Here is a 22740-nt window from a genome sequence, read left to right as displayed (position 1 = left end):
GTTAACCAGGACTGCTGGTAAATGATGGTAAATAAGTAGTTAGATTGTTGTATTTAATAGCTTGGAATAATTTTTTGTTCTGAATTATTGAGAGCTGTGTAGATCACTACTGAGCACTGAACTGGCATTTCACGGAGCCAGATATTGTGGCATTTATTCCTACATTTTGTTTCTTAAATTTCAGTTCATTTTTTGTCCAGGTTAGGTTGTTTCTTTTTATCCCAAGCAGTTTGCTTTCTCTAAAAGCCCTTAGGAAGGAGTCTTGTGAAGTGCCTTTTGGAAATGTAGTCTCGTTGATACAACCTAACTCTGTGTGTGCGCACATGCACTGAAATATTGGAAGAACTCAGTAGGTTTGTGAGGTGGGATTGCTTTCACAACAGCAATGTTTGCTTTTCCCCAATTACTTGCTCATGTGTCAGTTGACCCTGTTCTAATACAACCAACTTGCCTAGTGCATATACAAGGCACTGAGATTTGCTGATTAAATGTTACAATTTTAGTCTCTATTTTTTTAATTTCAGTATTGTCTTTTTTTTCTTTAGGCAAGTTATGGAGTCGAAGCTTGAAGTTAGCGTATACCCTGCTAAACAAGCTAACCACTAAGAATGAATCACTGCTGAAGCCTGGAGACCGGGTAGGCTTCTGTTTGAAATGGTCTCTATGGACAAAACAGACAGTGAGGAATAGCTTTAGCTAAAGAAAGCCTTGTAATACTGTGACTTGTAATAGTATAGAAAGCAGCCCTCCCCCCGCAAACGATGACAAAAAACATTTTTTGTTATTTTAATGTATTTTTATAGGTAGCTCTCGTATTTCCTAATAGTGATCCAGTTATGTTTATGGTGGCATTTTATGGATGTCTCCTGGCAGAACTTATTCCTGTCCCAATAGAAGTTCCACTAACAAGAAAGGTAGGCAAATACATTTTTATGGTTCCGTAAATAAATAAAGTGGGTGGGTATCTAAATCCTATAGTCCGTATATGGGACTCCTCAGAGCCTGCACTTTTGAAAGCAGTATGGTGCATCAGCTGAACTACTCAGTGCACATTACATGCTTGGAAAGTGTTTAATATTTAGTTAGGGAAGGGGGGAAATAGTATGAAGCTAATAAGTTAACTATTTTAGGATACGTAACTGTAGAAATTATTTTAATTAATTATTTTTTAAAAGATGTGTGAAAGTATTTCTCAAAATATAACACGGAAATGCTGTCTTTTTAGCTCTCATGCTGAGTAATGAGAGCACAGGTGGGTAGAGACACTATAGTTACTGGAAATATCAGTATAATCCCACACACATTGAGATTATTAGGGAAGACCTGAAAAGCTACAGGCTCTGCTCTTCAGTGTCTCAGGACTCAGAAACAGCATCAAACCATCTGTTTTACCAGAACTTATAAACAACCCTGTTGGGTTGGAGAGGGATGCACAACCATTGCTTTTGACAGTACTTTGCTACCATTACTTGCCAGATCTACTGCCAAATCTGACTTAGCTGGCACTAAGCAAAACTAAGCCCTTTGAACGTATACTTCATTCTTTTGTCTTCCATAAAAGGTCTGATGGGCTAGAAGTTTGGTTTTTCCTGTGATATCAATTGGCTTAATATTTTCTAAACTTGGAAAAGTTACGATACAGAAGCTTCATTATTTATAAGTTTACTATAACATGGTTTCTCTGTAGGATGCTGGCAGCCAGCAGATTGGATTTCTTTTGGGCAGCTGTGGAGTAACACTAGCTTTAACCACTGATGCCTGTCAAAAAGGCCTTCCTAAAGCTCAGACTGGCGAGGTGGTTACATTCAAAGGTATGTTTTTAAGCTACTTAAATTTCTTTATAGGATTAAGAGCAGGTATATCCATTGTTGCTATTAAACAACAATTTTTGAGTTTGCTTGCATGCTTCTAGCTTACATATAAAGAACTGCCTTCATTGTCAAGACAGTACTTAGTGCTGCTTCTTCTTGTCACGGGCGTGATGCTGCAGCTTGTGCTTGCCTCCTGTTGCTATCCCTGAATACTGGGAAAAAAACCTGATTTTTGGAACTGTAATGACAGTAACTTTTCTTTTTCTTTGAAGGGTGGCCTCGTCTCATTTGGTTTGTGATTGATGGGAAGCATCTGGCAAAACCAACTAAGGACTGGCATCCGCAAGTACGGGATGCCAGTGCTGAGATTGCTTATATTGAGGTGATCCAGTATAATATGCCTAACTTAGAGTTACTCTATTGATGCGTATATGAGAGTTTCGTATGATGCATATATATGAGTTACATCTCTTGATGCAATAAAAGAGATGACTATAATATTTTTAACTGTGGAACAAAAATGTTTCCCTCAAGGTTGCCAGGCAAACTGTCATTTGAGTGGTTGTGTTGAAATAAATTGAAGATTGGGGATAGCTGGCATTTTTGGATCCCTGGGACAATTTGTTTAATTGGGGTAGAGAAACAGTCAGATTTCATATGATATTCGTATATTCTGTGAACATAATAGTATATTCTCTGAACATAAATATATCTTTTATGCTAGCTTTTTGATTTTTTTTTTAAAAAGCTCACTTCATTTTTATAATAAAATATCCTTTCAGTGCACTACTGTAAATTTTCAAAATTTTGGTGTTAATCTAATGCTTGTGTAAACTTTCTCTTTTCAGTACAAAACAAGTAAAGAGGGCAGCACAGTGGGCGTTACTATATCTCATGCTTCCATGCTGGCACACTGTCATGCATTGACTCAGGCATGTGGTTATTCAGAAGGTAAGTTAGATAGGTGCAACTTTAAAATTATACTCATAGCTTTGGACATTCAGACAATTTATGTTGCAAAATCATGTTTACTGTCTTAAAAGAACTTTAGATAAGCAGTAGTAGCTTTAACTGCAAAGGGAAAGACAAACTTCCTCATTCATAATCGGTGTGATATGTGAAGGAAAGTAAGAAGCCACTTGTGAAATCATAATCAATGTGTATTAATTTTTTTTTAACCTAAGATCCTTATCAATTTTATTTAAGGATTTGGATTTTCCAATCTTCATAAATTTTTTAGTTGGTGGTAAGAGCTATACTGATTTTTTTCATCCTCTTGAAAACAGCTTTGCTACAAATCTGTTTTGCCCTCCCTAATGCCTTTTGAACGCACTGGCCACTTTATGAAGTCATAAGGGGGCCAGTTTGAGATGTCCATGTGGAGAGTCAGAGGAGCCCTCCCAGCAGAAATTAAGACAGCTTTCTTAGACTGATCCTAGAGGCCATTTGGGTAGCTTGGATCTCTTTGAAGAGCTTTGGATGCTGCCAGTTCCAGCTGTAGCTGCTCTAACAGTGCAGAGTGGTGTGCCATGCAGACAGGCTGGTGTCAGTTATGCAGCTTCTTATCTCTCAGGAGAAAGAGTTGCGGTTATTGACCAAAGGGAGAAGGCCCTTTGAAGTCTTGACTTGAAACCCAGTAATGACTAAGTGAGATGTAATACGCATCATAGTCCTTATAAATCTTCTATTTTGTGATTTCTAGGAGTGTGACACTTGACCCCTGAAAGAGAGGCTTGATCAAGAAGATCTGAGAGCTACCATATTTAAAAACACCCTGACTTGCTTGGCTTTACTGCTCTTGCAGCTTTGATGACCCTGCCTGCCTAAATAACAAAGTTGAAAGTCTTAGCGCAAGTCATCTGGTCCAATTACTTGAACTAGGTCTGTGATTCTAGATAGCGCATTTGAGGGCATGAGCAGATTGTTAACAGTTGCTAACTGTCCTCCCTTGCACTTTTTTTTTTCCTTCTTCCTTTGGGCAATTGGTTTATGCCTGTAGTGCTCCTAAGTCCACATAAGTAGTATGATAGGGTAAAAGAGGTTTTCACAGTCAGATATCTGTACTCTTTTTACTTATCATCAAAGAGGATGCTTTCCCATTTTCATTTTGGGACACCTTCCCATCACAGCTGCCAGCTACCAAGAACTGTGCTGGAAGAGGGGAGGGTGCACCCAGCTTGTAGGTAAAGGATTGTACAGTGGTTCCTGAATCCTGAAAGGATGATGGCAACCAGTTATGGATTGAAGGGGTCTACACATCTTGATTTTTAGACAAATATGGAGTAGTGTTGCTAGCCATTAACATTTCAGATCTTCACAGAGGGTACTGAATTCTCTTGTCCTCTTGTATGTGCATTTTTCAAATTTCTGTTGCCACATGGTAGAGGTGCTGTCACGAGGTTTGTGTTCTGTATAGACCATATCCAGTATAAAGATCTCCATTTTGTTTATAGCTTCTTGCAGCTTCACAATTTTGGCCACAGTAGTTCCTATTTTCAGAAAGGAAGGGATCTTCCTATTAGCTAATCATGTCCTACAAAAGAACATCTCCATAAGGATTTGTTTTCAGTCATTCTCTCAATGAATAGCCAAGAACTGCACCTGATTTTGACCATGTGCATAGAGTTCATCTGTGCTACCATTAACCAAAAATTTGGATTTGAAATCTGTTTGCTTGAAGAATCTCATGGTTTGACTAGGTTTTATCCCATAATGAGATAGTGTGTGCTAATGTATCTTGGGACACACAGAACGGTTGAGATTGGACCTCTGGAGGTCATCTGGTCCAACCCCTCAGCTCAAGCAGGGCCACCTAGAGCCAGTTGCCCAGGACCATTTCCAGATGGCTTTTCAGTATCTCCAAGGATGGAAATTCCACAACCTCTCTGGGCAACTTGTGCCAGTGCTCAGTTACCCCCGCATAAAGTTTTTCCAGATGCTTCAGACCCTTAGTCGTCTTAGTGACCCTTTGCTGGACTCACTTCAGTAGCTCCATCTCTCTCTTCTATTGGGGAGCCCAGCAATGGACACAGTACTGCAGGTTGTGGCCTAACCAGTGCTGAGCAGAGGGGAAGGATCACCTCCCTTGACCTGCTGACAACGCTCCTCCCTTCTTTGCTGCAAGGGCGCATTCTGGTTCATGTTCAACTTGGTGGCCACCATGAACCCCAGGGCCCTTTCTGCAAAGCTGCTCTCCAGACAGTTGGCTCCCAACATGTCCTGGTACATGGGGTTATTCCTCCCCAAGGGGCAGGACTTTGCATTTCTCCTTGTTGAACTTCATGAGGTCCCTGTCAGACCATTCCCTCAGCCTATCGAGGTCCCTCTGGATGGCAGCACAACTCGCTTTGTGTCATCTGCAAACTTGCTGAAGATACACTCTGCCCCATGATGCAGATCATTAACGAAGGTGCTGAACAGAACTGGAGCCAGTATTGAGCCCTGGGCTACACAGCTAGTTACTGGTCTTCAAGTAGACTTTGTGCCACCAATCACCACCCTCTGGGCCTGGTCATTCAGCCAGTTTTCAATCCACCTCCCTGTCTGCTCATCCAGCCCATACTTCATCAGCTTCTCTATGAGGATCATACAGTCTATCGTAAGATGCTGTGAAACTGGTGGCTGATTTCTCCAGCAAATTCAGTTCCATGCAGTTCACTTTTCCTGAAGGTTGAAAAGAATTGTGGGTATGGAAGATTTGCATTTCCTTATATACAGGCTCATGTCTGGGACTACACACCTGTCTCAGAGCAATTGGAGCTCTCAGTCACGCAGAGAATGGATATGTGGCTGACTCACAGAAGTATTTTATTTATTGGGAAATATCTGTGTACATTCTGAAAACTTAAAAAGAATAATAAGTACCCCGAAGAACACTTTCTTGTGCCTGCAGCCATCCTACGTCAGTGATAAGCAGATTTCACCTGGTCAATATAGGATATCCCTCTAAAATCAGGTTAAATCTTTGATTTAAAATCTTTGATTCTATTTTTTTAAATCACATAAGGTGTTCAGATTTCTCAGAGAAAACACTGAAGAGAATTTAGTACAGCCATGGTAATATTTTTAACTTTAATTTTTTCAAATATAGCTGAACCTTTTCAGTTCAGCTGAAAAAGTTTGCATCAAAACTAAAGTTTCGGGCTGCTTAGTTCATTGGCAAATGTAACAAACACATGGAAGTGGTATTATAATGAAAACGGGATCTTAAATATCTTGTAATAATCTAGTCTATAATCATAATTTAAAGATGATTGTTTTAAGTAAAATAAGACACTTTCAGCTTAAGCAGCCTGTTTGTTATAGACAAGAAGGTATGGCAACATAGCTTTGATTTCTGGTGGTGTTGGAAGTTTCATAGTTGCTTTAACAGATATTTTGAGTTCTTAAATATTCTCATAAATACGCTTCTTAAGTCTGATAGTTTTTCCTTTGCTTTCAGCTGAAACACTAACAAATGTCTTGGATTTCAAAAGAGATGCTGGCCTTTGGCATGGAGTATTAACAGTGAGTATTTGAATGAATGAAAGAAACTGCAGCAAGTTGCTTCTCTCAGGGGTAGAGTATTGGTATCAGAACGAGGTCAAACTCTCAAACTATTTATATTTCAGTATTTGTATTTTTCAGGATGAAGTGTTACTTTTTCAGCAACACACTGCACAGGCATAGCTAATGTTTTTACTGACTATACATATAGTTTTCACTAACAGTTAAATGTAAGAGTTACGCTGTAGCTGTGATGATTTTTTTTTTTTTGAAGTATTGGTACATGCTGTGTATTCTTTGAGCCACTTGAAAGTTTATTTTTTAATATTTTTCTCAGAGTGTTATGAACAGGATGCATGTCATCAGTATTCCCTATGCATTAATGAAGGTTAATCCACTTTCCTGGATACAGAAAGTCTGCTCATACAAAGGTATCCTTACAGTATTTTTACTTAACCCATCTCTTTTTGGATGATTAAAAACAAAAAATACATTTGTTTGTATAAAATGTCTGCTCTAGCTGAGGCCACTGCTGTTTTATCCAGCTGACTCTGCCACAGCTTTAGTGATTGGGTACTGCATTTCAGTATTACATGTACTGATAGATTCATTGATGAGTGACGCTGATGGCTTCTTCTGATAGACCTTTAAAGAAACCATGTTTCTCATCTTAGTATTTGAATTTATAGTAAACATTTAAATTCTAGAATCAAGTCCATTTGGAGACATTGAGTATACACGTGTCATAGTAGTTAAATATTTGGCATTTGTATTTGTTTTCTATGTTTGTAATTTGTTTCATAAATTTATTTAAATGCACAAAAATATTTCTATAATTTTATAATTGGTCTTTATTTTGTTTTGCACACACATCTTAATTATTTTTTTTATTTTCAGCCCATGTAGCAGTAGTAAAATCACGTGATATGCACTGGTCACTTTTGGCTCAGAGGGATCAGAGAGATGTCAGTCTGAGCTCTTTACGAATGTTAATAGTGGCAGATGGAGCTAATCCATGTGAGTATAGATGCATTTTCTGAGTGTCAGTGCAAGGTGAACTAAAGCACACTGTAAATCACAGAACTCTGGGTCTGCACTGTAGGAGCTCAGCACTGGCTATAGTTCATCTTCAGCAAAACGGAGACAGCAGCACTATTTCTTTGCCAAGGACACTGGAGCGAAACTTTCACAGAAAATGTTCTGAAGGATCTATTCTTTATATAAAGAATAGTTGGCAGTGTAATTTGAAAGAGGCTTTTAAAATTTCAAGTAAATCATAATGCCAGTTTTGAAGTAGTTGCTCATGTATTGCATGTAGACGTAAAATCTTTGAGTTGCAGTGTGTCTGATTCTGTACGTGCCCCTAGGGCTTGTCTCAATCATGTGCAAGGACATAAAAATGGGAGCAGTCACAGCCTTAACTCAAAACCATGACAACTATTAACTAGAGTATGCGGTAGGTTCTTGCCTTTTTCTGTCAATCATATGGTGGTGGTTAACAGTAAATGGGAGGGGGTTTTTTTGCAACAGGCAAGAATATACCTTAGTTGCTTAATTTTGCTGTTCTTGTACACCAGAAAATCAATAGTATTTCAGATTTCTTGGAGTTGCATGATGAGAGGTCAGCAAGTTGTTATGGCAGAAGATGAAAGCTTGAAATGGTCTTGCTAAGATTGTATTTGTTGTAAGCACTGTTTCAGAGCTGATGCTTAGAAAGTTAGGCAGTTTGTTCTATAGTAAAATACTATTTGTATGCTAGAGATGCCACTGCTTTTTCATTGCTGTTTGCACTTCTTAGCTCTATGTAGCTGTGTAAATTCATTTTTTTTAACTTTATATTTTCATCAGTGCTGTACTCTTACATGAATTGACATGAAATTATACCTAGGTTGTAGGATAATCAGTGAAGTTTGCTGGTTTGCCCTATGAGCTGCAATTCCACCACTGTAAAATACAAAGCTGTAGGTGATGAGGTATCCTCTTGCATTTTGAGCTGAGTGCTAAAGGCCAGGTAGAGTTCTGAACTGAAGTGAAGATATGTCAGAAGCATTTGATGTTAATTTCTTAAGTGCTTTGGTTCTGTGACCTCTATAAGAAACAGTCATATAGGAGCTATATAGGAAGCCTACAGATACAGTTACCCTTAGTGACAAAATATTCTGATCACTGAAGGACTTTCTGTGATGTTAAGTGTTACAGAGTGCTGCCAGAGAAAGAGAGTATGCAGCTGTGAATTTCATTCAGTGAATTAGTTACTAACCACTGAAAGTTTTTTCTCCAGATCTAACATCTAATAGTAGGCTGGAGTGTCTTTTAGGCAGTTTGAAAGTATATTGGTTTTGTGCACGGATGCAACCATATATGTATAGCTGAGCTGAGAGTAAGCATAGACTTTGAAATGCTGCATCTCAAGCTTTCCTGCCCTTGGCAAAATGTTTCCGATTGTGTGATTGTTCTTTTTAGGGTCAATATCTTCCTGTGATGCATTCCTGAATGTATTTCAGTCCAGAGGTTTGAGACCAGAAGTAATCTGTCCCTGTGCTAGTTCTTCAGAGGCACTAACTGTTGCTATTCGCAGGTAATTCTCTTTTCTGAGAAGTGAACTGAAGCATTTCTTGACTATTGAAATGTAGCTGGTGTTAAAATGGTAATCAGAAAAGACGATTACCCACATAAAGATGCCCAAAGACCTAGGCAGAGGGAAGTCTGAGACTCGCAGCTATCTCCTTCACTGAAGGATGGGTGATTTTTTTTTTTGTTTCTTTAAAAAGTTTAATATTTTCTAAAAGTAGTCAACCATAAGGTTGGTTGTTTTGGGGTTTTTTCACTGCTTGGGAAAGACAGGTCTCATCCTCACTGATGTTCCTGGAGGACCTTTACAAAATGCCCCAAAAATCAAGACTGTCACTTATTTGGGAGGGAGAAGATGCTGAATATTCAAGTAATTGCTTACTACGATGTGTTGTAAACAGGGGGGTAAAGAAAGAAAAAAATATTTGTAACTGGCCTGAAAAATACCATTGAATTTCTGGACGCAGCAGGGGATGCTCTGAAAAAAGGAAATTCTTTGATTATGAATAGAAGTATGGATGGAATATGCCAGAATTTTTTGACAGTGGTTTTGATCAGAATGTGCTTTTTCAGAAAATCAATTTCAAGAAAACTTGAAACAAAAAAATTTGAGATTTTGGAGAGTACTTTGTCTGGTGGGAGAACTTACATTTCCCTTAAAAAAACTTAAAAAAAATGTACTTGAAGAACTGGATTTTTACAACAGCACCTGGAATCTTTTGTTCTGTTCCATCTTGAAAGTTGAACAGTTACACAAAATGGAGTTGTTGGTCCTCAATCAGTTCTGCTCAGAGTAAGAAGTGTCAAGCCCTCCAAACACTTCCTAATTTTTCCTGGTGTTTAGAAAATTTAGCCTTTCAATGCTGATTTTTGACACTTCTTTGCCCATAGTAGTACTAAATCCTATCTGTAACATTTTAGAGTGAGAGGAAGCTGTGTGATGTTTTGTTCTAGCTCTTTTTTCATCTAGTTAAAATACATTACCGGTCTTGAACTCTTGTTTGTTTAAAATGAGGAACCATTATTTCTCTTAACCTTAACAAACCTGAGAGACTTGCACAATGTTTTTGATGATCACATTGCCATTGGTCTGTTGATTCATACATGATTTGACTTTCTGTTTTTCAGACCTCCAGAATTGGGTGGGCCTCCTCCAGGAAAAGCAGTGTTATCTATGAATTGTCTGAGTTTCAGCGTGATAAGAGTCGATACAGAAGAGAAGTTGTCGGTGTTAACAGTACAGGATGTTGGTCAGATTATGCCTGGAGGTAGGAAAGCATTTCATGTAGGTTTAAGCATACTCCACATAAGTTATCTTTACTATTATATTTGTGAATGAAATAAATAAAAATGTCAAATGATGAATACCTTCAGGGTAGTATGGTTTACATTTTGACGGGTTACCTAAACACATGACGATTAAGTACTGTCTCAACTAGATTATTCAATGTTTTCAGTAGAGGTTAATCGACGATAAATTTGAATGACTGTAAGTTTTGGTATGGGCAGATACTTCTGGCTCATCTGCAGAGTTGTGTTATTGTTCACTTGTTAGCATTCGTGCTGACTGACATACAGCTGTGTAATAACAAATATAGCAGAACAAAACAAAACGTAAAGCGTAGTGAGAAATACTATCTTTCATCCAGGAGTGATAGTCCACATGTTAGAACAAAATAGAATAGAATATTTCAGTTGGAAGGGACCTACAACGATCATCTGCTCCAACTGCCTGACTCTTTCAAGTTAAAGCATGTTATTAAGGGCATTGTCCAAATGCCTCTCAAACACTGACAGGCTTGGGGCATCGACCACCTCTCTAGGAAGCCTGTTCCAGGGTTTGACCACCCTCTCGGTAAAGAAACGCTTCCTGAAGTCCAGTCTAAACCTCCCCTGGCACAGCTTTGAACCGTTGCCATACATCCTGTCCCTGGATCCCAGAGAGAAGAGAGATCAGGACCTCCCTCTACATCCCCTCCTCAGGAAGCTGTAGAGAGCAATGAGGTTGCCCCTCAGCCTCCTTTTCTCCAAGCTAGACAAACCCAGAGTCCTTAGCCGCTCCTCATGGGACATGCCTTCCAGCCCTGTCACCATCTTTGTTGCCCTCTTCTTTTCATATTCAAATACCTGGGATCACAGAGACATGGTGGGAAACAGTCTCTTTAGGAAGGACAGGAGAGAACAGGTTTTTTAATGTGAGGGAACAGTTGGAATGCATGGAGCTCACCTGTGGATGGATGAGGAGCCAACTGAGAACTTATAGGTAAGGATTAAAGAGCAGACCAGCATGGGTGGCATTGTAGTGGGTGTCTGCTGTAGACTGCCTGACCAGGAAGAACAAGTGCATGAGGCCTTCTGCAGACAGCTAGAAGCCTCACATTTGTAGGCCCCGGTGACCATGGGGGACTTCAGCCACCACGATGTGTGCTGGAGGAACATGACAGGGCATAAGCAATGCAGGAGGTTCCTGGAGAGCATCAATGACAAATTCCTGACCCAAGTGATAGAGGAGCCAATGAGGAGAGGGTCTTTGCTGGACCTCATACTCACAAATGAGGAGGCACTCACTGGGGATGTGAAGGTCAAAGTGACTATGAGATAGTAGAGTTCAAGATCCTGAGAGGACGGAGCAGGGCAAAAGCAAGATCACAACGCTGCACTTCAGGAGAGCAGACTTCAGCCTCTTCAGGGATCTGCTTGTTAGAGTCCCATGGGATAAGGCCCTGGAAGGGAGAGGGGCCCAAGAAAGCTGGTTAATATTCAAGGATCACCTCCGTCAAGATCAAGAGCAGTCTGTCCCAAAGAGCTGGAAGTCAGGAAAAAACGCCAGGAGTCCTGCATGGATGAAGAAGGAGCTTGTGGCAGAAATCGTACGTAATAAGGAATTAAACAGAAGGTGAAAGCAGGGGCAAGTAACCTGAAGGGAATACAGAGACATTGTCTGAGCATATAGAGATGGGGTAAGCAAAACCAAAGCCCAGATGGAATTGAATCAGGAGAGGGATGTTAAAGGCAACAAGAAGGGCTTCTATACATACATAGGTGACAAAAGGAAGACTAGGGAAAATGTGGGCCTGCTCCTGAATGAGGCGGAGGACTCAATGACACAGGACATGGAAAAGGCAGAGATACTGAATGCCTTCTTCAGCTCAGTTTTTACTATCCAGACTGGCTTTCAGAAATCCCAGGACCTGGAGACCTGGGGGAAATTCTGGAGCAAGGAAGATATACCTTTCATAGAAGAGATGAAGTTAAGGAATTCTTAAGCAAACTGCGCATGCACAAGTCCATGGGCCCTGATGGGATTCACCCATGAGTGCTGAGGGAGCTGTTTGATGTCATTGTGAGGCCACTCTCAACAATCTTTCAATGACCATGGGAGAAGTGCCTGAGGACTCGAGGAAAGCAAATGTCACTCCTGTCTTCAAGAAGGGAAGTCTCCTTAGGGAGAGTAGGGAACTAGGGCTGGTCAGCTTCATCTGAAACATTGTGAAGGTGACTGGAACAACTAATTCTGGAAATGATTTTCTCAGAATCATGGACAACCAGAAAGTCATCAGGAGTAGTCAGCGTGGATTCACCAAGTAGAAGTCATGCTTGACCAACCTGGTCGCCTTCTACGATGAAGTGACTGGCTTGGTAGGTGAGAGGAGAGCAGTGGATATTGTCTACCCTGACTTTGGTCAGTTTTGGACACTGTCTCCTGTTAGATCCTCAGAGAAGCTGATGAAGTATGGGCTGGATGAGCAGACAGGGAGGTGGATTGAAAACTGGCTGAATGACCAGGCCCAGAGGGTGGTGATTGGTGGCACAAAGTCTACTTGAAGACCAGTAACTAGCTGTGTAGCCCAGGGCTCAATACTGGCTCCAGTTCTGTTCAGCACCTTCGTTAATGATCTGCATCATGGGGCAGAGTGTATCTTCAGCAAGTTTGCAGATGACACAAAGCGAGTTGTGCTGCCATCCAGAGGGACCTCGATAGGCTGAGGGAATGGTCTGACAGGGACCTCATGAAGTTCAACAAGGAGAAATGCAAAGTCCTGCCCCTTGGGGAGGAATAACCCCATGTACCAGGACATGTTGGGAGCCAACTGTCTGGAGAGCAGCTTTGCAGAAAGGGCCCTGGGGTTCATGGTGGCCACCAAGTTGAACATGAACCAGAATGCGCCCTTGCAGCAAAGAAGGCTAATGGTGCACTGGGAGGAGCGTTGTCAGCAGGTCAAGGGAGGTGATCCTTCCCCTCTGCTCAGCACTGGTTAGGCCACAACCTGCAGTACTGTGTCCATTGCTGGGCTCCCCAATAGAAGAGAGAGATGGAGCTACTGAAGTGAGTCCAGCAAAGGGTCACTAAGATGACTAAGGGACTGGAGCATCTCAGCATATGAGGAGAAGCTGAGAGACCTGGGACTGTTTAGCCTGCAAAAGAGAAGGCTCAGGGGGGATCTCATCAATGTGTACAAATATCAGAAGGGAGGTTATAGAGAAGACTGAGTCAGGCTCTTTTCAGTGGTGTCCCACAACAGAACAAGAGCCAATGGACACAAACTGAAACACATAAGCTTCCCTCCGAACAGAAGGAAAAACTTTTTCCGCTGTGAGGGTGACTGAGCACTGGAATGGGTTGCCCAGAGAGGTTGTGGAGTCCCCATCCTTGGAGATATTGAAAAGCTGTCTGGACACGGTCCTGGGCAACTGGCTCTAGGTGGCCCTGCTTGAGCTGAGGGGTTGGACCAGATGACCACAGGTCCCTTCCAACCTCAACCATACTGAGAGTCCCAGACTCTGGATATCCCAGCAAACTGGTCAGTCCTGGATTAACCTGTTTCTTAATGACATCTGTTTGCAACACTGTGCTTCCTAAAGTAGGTAGATATTGGGCATTGTTCTCCAGCCCACTAAGTGGATTGTAGCAAGGAGACTTTGTCTCTTCACTGTTGTTCTCTTTTGAGGGTAGTCTGCTGAGTCGTGCATTATTTGGAGAGGAGAGCACTCTGAAGAAGATAAATAAAATTAGGGTGCCAAACCAGACCTAAGACTGTAGACAATGACTGGGATATGTGTCCTGACAGACCACTTAGTGCCCTCTACTCCAGAAGTGAAGATTGCAACGTCTAGGTTGATAGTGTAACATTCCCTGGCATATCTGTCTGAGGGTACCACTAGCTTCAGACCCTGTCCTGACCTGGTCTGGGTGTGCTTGGAGAGGACGAGATACAGGTTTTTTTAAATTCTCCTTACCCCTTCAGGTTTACTATGTAGTGATCAAAGGACCTGATTCGTTCTGGTCATGCCCTTAGCACCTGTGGCTTTGCTATTCTTGGTCCCATTATGAACCTCATGCCCTGCTGAACTGTGGTTCCAAAGCCCTCCTCTCTGTAGAGCATTTACTCAAGGTGAAGATGAAGGGAAGAGCCATCTTGTGCTATTTCAGCAACCACCTCTTCTCAGTACATCAAGGCCCTTATTATGACTAAGAGCAGGCAGACACCATCGTGTAGCAAGTGGCACTGATCTTGTTTCATTTTCCTCATTACTCCCAGAAGCACTTTGCAACCAATAAGGTTGGTGGTTCAGTTATACTTACTGAACTTAAATTCACATTCAGAGCTTCCTCCTGTTACCAATAAAAGAGCTGAACAGAAGCTCTGCACTTCATAGCAAAATAAAGGGAAAGGAGCCCTTCCCTTGGGGATTCATGTCCGACCTGCTTATTTTAACTGCAGAAAATTGAACATCTCTGTTCTGACTTTTAGGTAGATAGGCAACGCAAGATATTCAAAATGTTCTTCCGGGAGCGAGGGCTTTGTGGGCAGCAGGAGGGTTTTAATACGTTCCTAGATATGTTCATAGAACTGTATGCATTCTGCAGATCCTGTTAGAGTTCAGTGTGCCAGGCATCCTCAGGCAGGTGGTATCTGGGTGGGTCCGTGAAAAATCCTTGTGTCCTCTGTACTCTGGCAGTTACCATTATAGCACCATCTCTCTTTTCTGCTTATGATCCTTATGAGCATACTATAGCATCACGGATCTGAGTCAAGATAGGTGGGCCAGTTAATTTGCAGCAAAATGACTTCAGCTTCAACTTAACACTCTAGGAAGTAAGGTTGTAAAGGTAGGCCAATGTGAATACAGCCATCGAGGATAATGCCTATGTATTATGGCCTCAATGTGAAAACATGAGTGCAGGAAAAAAAAGAGTATGTTGACCTAATCTGACTTAATGGCTTCTGAATTGCTTCATCTGAATGTTCAAATTTAGGTTGTTAAACTTGTTTGCAAAGACCCAGAAGATGGTCAGCTGCGACTGGCTTCTGTGTCTCGATAGAATGGTTATTTTTCCACTTGAAGTAGAATACAGATGGCATGGACTACTACTGCTATCTGGTTTGGCTGTTAAGACTGATGTCCCCTTGAAACCCCACTGAAATTTAGCTGTTCTCCCAATCTTCTACTTAGATTGTGGGTTAGTCACAGGAGCATGGAGGGAACAAGTTTGCATGCCTTTCAGGTAGTCATGGATCCTTTGTTGAACCGACCGAGGTTGATCTGGATATTGGTCCAGTTTTTGAGAGTTCAAAAAAGTTGTATTTGACGCAGCATTGATCAAAATCTTTCTTTGGATCAGTTTATCACATGGAGATCCTCCTGGCTTTGCTGTAGGATTGCCCTCTGGGCAGAATGTGCTTGACTACACTAGGGTACAAAGCAGCCTACAGTTGTGTTGCACCTTAAGCTACTCTTCATATTCAACCATTACAGCTGTAAGTCCACTTGGTTAATCTTCCATAGTGCATTTGCTCAATGGCAGGTTCAAGTCTGCCTTATGATGTTGGAAGAATTACCTTTATGTTTGTGGGTAAGTAATTTCACCTTCCTCTTCTATGTAAGTCATTAATGAAAAACATGTCCCTGTCTTTGTGAAATGCTTAATTGGGTAGCGAGAGGAATCTTTGACAAAACTCCTTCTCCTTTGTCAAATGCCTTGGAGCATTGTCTGGCAAATCTAATGGACCTTTCTGGTTTAGGATGCCATTGACAGACAATTGACAACTCTACCATGATTTTCTACATTCGTAAGAAATGTCAAGTGACTTGTCTGATTGTGTGAGGGGAGAACAGTTAAGTGGGTAGCCATTTAGTGCCTCGAAGTGATATGACTTGTAACTGATGGCTATTGCTATTTTAAAATACAGTAGGAAGTGGCATAACTACTTGTAGGTTAAGCAGAAGTTGGGCAACTTAATGAATTAATTCTTTTAAAACTCTGATCAGCATTGGGCTATCAGTATCTGGGGCAGATTATCTTCAATTTGACCAAATGATAAAAATTCCAGATCTGAAGGTGTATTTTAGCAGAAATTTCTCTCTATGTTCCTTAAGTCAGAACGTACATGATAGAGTTCTTTCTAAAGGATAATCCAATGACTTTGTCCCCTGTGACTGTCTCTTAAAAAAAAAAAAAAAAAAAATTGTAAAAAGCTTCCAGAGTAGGAAAAAAGTAAAAAGGCTAGCAGTTATTTATAGATATGTGCCAAATGAAAAGAAATTAATGACTTAAGGAAATAAATGACTTATTTTCAAGTGAGTCTGCATGTACATTCTAACAGTGGATATACTTGTGCCTTACCTTGTAAGATTTATTTATTTTCCTATGTAGTGTTCATGGAGGATGTGCTCTGTCCATTCTCGCTTGGTGTTTGGCATACAGGAGAGAACATACCACCATTTCCTTTCCTGTTAGTTGCCCTCTTGAATTACTCTGCTGACTGATGAGTCTTGCTCTTTATCTGGTTTTGCTTTTGTAATTTTTTTCCTTTCCTTAGATTGCTGTGCTTTCACCAAAGGCCTAATTTGAGTCAGATGCCATCCCTGAAGGCTTTGTTCCATCTTCTGATCCCCACTGAATACATTTAAGGTCTTGGAAGTGACTACGTGCCCTAGTCTTTCAAACATCTTATGATATAGGAGCTCACGTTCCTGAATTTCATTTGATCAAATGTGCTGTGAAAGTAGTCTCCTAGCCAAGAACTAGTAGTCATGCTGAGGCTTGTTCAGTCAAGCCAAAAATGGTTTTGATCTCATTACCCTTGAAGATTCCTGTCGTATTTTATTCAGGAACCAGCTGGTTAAAAGGTCATGGATAAAGTGTCCACTTTCGCACTCCTTTTCTTCAGATCTTGCTATTTGCTCTTGAGATACTGAGCCCCACTGCTTAGGGGACCTTATTCAATAGACCCCTCGGCACCAGGATCATGTCTTATGTCACTGCTGTTTAACCCATAGGCCACTCTTGATGCCACATTCTCTTCAGTTGCCTTGGCTGTTCACTTTCATTATCTACCATGAATGGCAATCACAAGAGCCACCAGAGAAGTGCAAGCATCCACGAAGAAATCTTCCCATCAAAGATAGCATGGGAATTCTTAAGAGAGAACCTAGTATGCATTCCCCTGGAATCTTCTCTGTAGCTCCTGGAGGGATGATGTTTTGCCTCACCCATTGACCACCTTGGACTATTTTGCATGGTTTCTGTCTGGGACTGACATTGCCAAGAAGCAATATTTGGTTCATAACAATCTTCGGTTCATTTTTTCAAATTGGATTGGTAAAGATGGTAGGGAGAGTACCAGACCTCTCTTCTTCTGCCTGTTTTGTGCCTCCAAATTTCACATCAACTGGGATGCGATTGCCGTATCATCTTGGAAGCTTATTATACCTTATGCTTGGACCTGGATATGGATGCTTGGGATACTCAGTTAAGTTTGCCTCCCTGCTACTTCCCGACTAAATGTTTCCATTCTTTTACAAGGATTCTTCTCGCATTCTTTCTTTGATAGGAGAGTAACTGTCTCTAATCCAGAAGATCTGTATCCTAATCATACAAAGCCTGGTTCATAGAAAGAGTGCTGCAGCAGCTACTTTCTTATACTCAAGCAGAAAACTTTGGGTTGGTGCCAGATCTTAGGCTTTTGCAAGATGAACTTACGCATATACAGTTTCAAGTTCTGGATTGTGACTGTATTCAGTATCTTTCCCAGAAGTTCAAGGAGAATGGTTCAGATTTCTCAAATGGCAGGATGCTTACTTTGTCTCCAGTCTATGGATGTCTTGAATGTTATTGTTTCCTCTGTCCCTGTCTCAGCCAACGTTTGCCCAGGTTCTGGTAGTTATCACGATGCATCTTCACTGCAGAGGAATCTGGTTCCTTTATCTCAGTGCCTGATTTGTGAAAGGAGTTGTTACAGAACAACTTTGTGAAGCTTTCAGTCTTTTTCCTTAGATTGTGAATGTAAGATAGCAGTACCTCATTCCCACTCAGTCCTTAGAATTTATCATAGTTACCAGTTCTGTGTGTTCCACGTGGCTTCAGTCTATCACATGATGGCACGACAGCCTGCCACTGCAGAACTTCTTCTCTTGGAGACCTGTGGCAATGTGTACACTTGTGCTGAGACTTTTTTTTTCCAATTTAAATGTTGTACTTTGGATGCTTGCGTGACCACCTTTAGAGTCTAGATTCTTATTCATCCTTACCTAGGAAGTTGGCTTGCTTTATGCCTATTGCCCTTCCCAAAAGAGCAGGGAAAGATTCAGGTCCTTGTATTGGACATCCCCATATGCTGTTTTCTTCAAAGATCAGGTTTCTCTGGAAACCCTGCAAATACCTTCCACAATGGTGGTAGAGACATTTTATCCTAGCCTTTTAGTATTTTTCCTAAGTCTTCATGCTTCTAGAACAGAAGTTATAACTAAAGACTGTAGTGCAAGAAGGGCCCTCTTGTTTTTATTCTCAAGGACCCAGGCCTTTTAGGAAGACTTGCTTGCTACAAGAAGATCCTGGAGTTCCACTGTTGGCACACAGTAACAATCCAAACGGTAATCAGTTGCATACAGATCCACTACGAAACTGTGGAAGTGGAAGAAGAGAGCACTTTGTAGCACTCATCAGGCACCTTTGGTAGTAGCCTTCTGCTTTGCAGGCCTCTGACATTCTTCTTGCATTCATGCTGTGCTGATCTTGAAACATCTAAAGCTGAATCCAGTCTTTGGTAGGGCATCAGTGCGGTCATTTGTTTGCACAGTAGGATTCTCATCCGCTGCCAGAAATCTCATGGCAGGGCTAGCTGCTGAGAGTCACCATCTATAAGAATGTACGTGTGGACTCATTTGAAGAAAGCAAGCTTTCTTACTAGTAATCAGTATTCTTCGTGATGTGTAGTCCACATGTACATTCCTGTCCCATCTGCTTTTCCTTTCTCTCTAATTCTTTTTCAGATGCAATGCTGTTGAGAGAGACTGAAATGGTGGTAGATGCACTCTCTTGTATGTCACACATGAAGCAGGAAAAGAAGGAGAAGCAAGAGTACAGGCTCTACAGATACTGCAAAAGGAAAACCTTGCAGTATCACATGGCAGGGCAGAACTATGCCTGCTGTTAGAATGTACGTGTAGACTACCTGTGTCATACATTGGTTACTGGTAAGTATTTTTTTCTACTTGATCAGGGTGATAGGATTGTCCTTGGACTTCATGGATGGAGCATCATTTGGGGACTGTAGGCTAATCTGTTGTTTTTTCCATGTTTTTGCATGGGTTGAGGACTGTAGCATTTGTGTACGCCTACAAATTGTTGCGCTTTCTCCAGTTATCAGTACTTCTCTCTGCATCATTGCTTAAGTGTTACATACAGAGTTCTGAGATTAACTCGAGTTTTTTCCTGTGGTAATAAACTATTTATTCTGTTTCAATTTACCATTAAGTTTTAAATGGCCTTTTTTCCAGCTTCTCCTCCTAAATCGCAAAATGTGTTTTTTCCATGACTAACTGATAGTTCATACTGTACAATTTAATTCCAACCTTCTAGTTCATACGTATAATTTTCAGCAACTGAAACTGTTGTTCTAATTTGGACTTGGACCTGTACCAGAATTTGAGTGGCGTCTCCTTATTTGGTCGCCAAAGGTTATTATTGCATGGATCCAAACATTTTATTAATAAATGCTAGTTGTTCTGATAGATAGTTTTTATGAAACCAAGATAATTTAGAGGTTGATCTATTGGTAGGGTGAATTACTGTCTGTCCTGTTCAGACTTAAGTTGTTGAGAACTGAAGACTTCTCTAAGATTAGAAAATGCACCTATGAACCAGTTCTACCAGCAGAGTTCTTGGTCCATGCTTGCAGCAGAGCTGGCTTTATCCTATATTAGTATTAAAGGAAATGTGCCACTTTCCATTTATGATTTCTCTTGATGTTAGTTGAACAGTGCTAAAAGTAAGGGCTATCTGTATATCACTTAAGATTGGCTAAATTAGAAAACAGTAATACAGTCCTTCATAATGGCTCTTGTAAGCCTTATCTGGGCTTCCCATCTGACATATGTTCCATGGCCAAAACATTCAAAAGATCCTGATAGAAATAAACCAACTAAACAAATTTCTGATACCTCTGGGTTTTTTGTTTTCTTTAATATAGTATGCATGACCACAGAGTACTCTGATAGTCTTGAGTTGGAAGCAGACACAATGGAAAAGGGCAGAACATTAATTTATGGCATAGTCTATGTTATTTTTCAAAGACTCTGTTTATTTTGTATTGACCCAGGTAGCCATTTTGATTTCTTTGTTAATCTTGAGTCTGAAGTGCTAAGCTAAACTTCCTTGCTCCATCGTGCCTTCTCCCTCCATATCCTTTTTTGTTTCCCTTTCGGACTAGGAAAGGACAAATCCAGACTGCTTAAGCAAGGGCTCTATTTAGCCAGAGAAACCTCTGAGAAAACAGTGGCTTCAGAAGTAAAATACAACCAGTGGCCAGAGCAAAGCTCAGTGTAATACTTGGTTTACAAGTGTGTATATTCTTGATTAAAAATAAGAAAATTTCAGTGTAGGAAGACTTCTGAGATTTCAGAAGAAAACTGGTAAGTTTAATAGCAGTAGGACCTTTATGAAATGCAATCCTTTTAATGAGTTGAAGGTCATCAAACTGAGGATAGGGAAGAGATAATATGTAGTCACAGGAGTAAGTTCAGTAAGGAACAACTCTGTGAGATGAGTTGTCTGTGGTCTCCAAATAGTAGTTGGCAGACTGGCCTGCTTTAAAAGAAAATGGGACATAACACAGAAAAATCATTGACCTGACAGTGAGAGAATAAAATACCCTAGTTTTCTCTCCATTTCTAATGTGTTTCTCACATAACTTAAGGGATGATACTATGAATACCAAAGTGTGCAATAAATAAAAGGAATGGTATGTCTGTAATTGGTATCTTCTTATTTTTCATCTTTATTCTCATTTATGCTTGTATTTGATCAAACTATATACCTTCATGTTGAAAAGCAATTGCTACAGCTTTGGATGCAGTTGCAGCTGATGTGTAGGCTGTGAAGCACTGTAAGAAAAAAAAAAAATTGCATTTGCAATCTTGCATCTTTAATCTTGGAGAACATATTACACAGGCTGTCAAAAAGATAGATAGAGCTCTCTTGCATGCTATGTTTTTGCTGTAGCTGATAGGTAATTGATATTAAAATCTTTATCTGCCTGTCAGTGGCAAAGCAAGTTCTGTGTCAGCTACTGAAGCATGCCAGTGCTGTGATTCTGTGTTCTTCCTCTCCCTTTAGCAAATGTCTGTGTTGTGAAGGTGGATGGGACTCCTTATCTGTGTAAAGCCGATGAGGTTGGGGAAATATGCGTGAATTCAGGTGCAACTGGGATGGCATATTTCGGGCTCCTCGGAATCACCAAGAGTGTGTTCGAGGTTGGTATTTCTCTTTGTAATATAAAGTTTCATCGTTACATTTCTAGTATTTCTTCCTGCAAATAAACTTACTTGTTCCTTAAACTTCCTTTTTTATTTTATTAGAAAAAGCCATGGCCAAATACACTTTGCTTCATTCTCTATCAGAACTCGAAATTCTGTCTCTTATAACTAGGGCAATGTCTCTTGTAACTAGGGAAAATGTGGGCCCTCTCCAGAATTAAATGGGAGACCTGGTTACTTGGGATATGGAGAAGTCTGAGGTACTCAATTACTTTTTTGCCTCAGTCTTCACCGGCAAGTGCTCGAGCCTCGCCGCCCAATCCACAGAAGGCAAAGGCAGGGACTGGGAGAATGAAGAGCTGTAGGAGAAGATCAGGTTGGAGACCATCTAAGGAACCTGAAGGTGCACAAGTCCATGGGACCCAATGAGATCTATCCACAGGTCCTGAGGGAACTGGCGGATGAAGTTGCTAAGCCACTATCTATCATATTTGAGAAGTCGTGGTAGTCCGGTGAAGGTCCCACTGACTGGAAAAGGGGAAATATAACCCCCATTTTTAAAAAGGGAAAAAAGGAAGACCCGGGGAACTACAGGCCAGTCAGTCTCACCTCTGTGCCTGGGAAGATCATGGAACAGATCCTCCTGCAAGCTATGCTAAGGCATATGGAGGACAAGGAGGTGGTTCGAGAAAGCCAGTGTGGCTTCACCCAGGGCAAGTCCTGCCTGACCAACCTAGTGGCCTTCTATGATGGAGTGACTACATCAGTGGACATGGGAAGGGTTACAGATGTCATCTATCTGGACCTCTGTAAGGCCTTTGACACGGTCCCCCACAATGTCCTTCTCTCTAAACTGGAGAGGCATGGATTTGATGGGTGGACTGTCTGGTGGATGAGGAATTGGTTGCATGGTCACATCCAGAGGGTAGTGGTCAACGGCTCAATGTCCAGATAGAGATGGGTGACAAGTGGTGTCCCGCAGGGGTCCATATTGGGACCACTACTGTTTAGTATCTTCATCAATGACATAGGCAGTGGGATCGAGGGCACCCTCAGCAAGTTTGTGGATGACACCAAACTGAGTTGTGCAGTCGACACGCTTGAGGGATGGGAT

The 22740-nt window shown here is 41.1% G+C and overlaps 1 protein-coding gene across 1 annotated transcript; it reads left to right on the top strand.

The window, feature by feature from the left end:
* Nucleotides 1-545: 545 nt before the first annotated feature.
* On the top strand, nucleotides 546-21623 carry LOC104078760 (disco-interacting protein 2 homolog A-like; the record flags this gene model as incomplete). Its single annotated transcript, XM_009580528.1, has 11 exons — nucleotides 546-637; nucleotides 804-914; nucleotides 1688-1811; nucleotides 2084-2193; nucleotides 2660-2762; nucleotides 6253-6317; nucleotides 6634-6727; nucleotides 7194-7313; nucleotides 8760-8874; nucleotides 9996-10135; nucleotides 21487-21623. Coding segments are annotated over 11 exons (1211 nt in total), but the record flags the coding sequence as incomplete, so codon positions are not given.
* Nucleotides 21624-22740: the final 1117 nt, after the last annotated feature.

Source organism: Fulmarus glacialis, unplaced genomic scaffold (genome assembly GCF_000690835.1).
Source record: "Fulmarus glacialis isolate BGI_N327 unplaced genomic scaffold, ASM69083v1 scaffold3816, whole genome shotgun sequence".
NCBI lineage: Eukaryota > Metazoa > Chordata > Aves > Procellariiformes > Procellariidae > Fulmarus > Fulmarus glacialis.
Note: the sequence above shows the minus strand (reverse complement) of the source record. Positions and strands in the feature narration are given on the sequence as shown.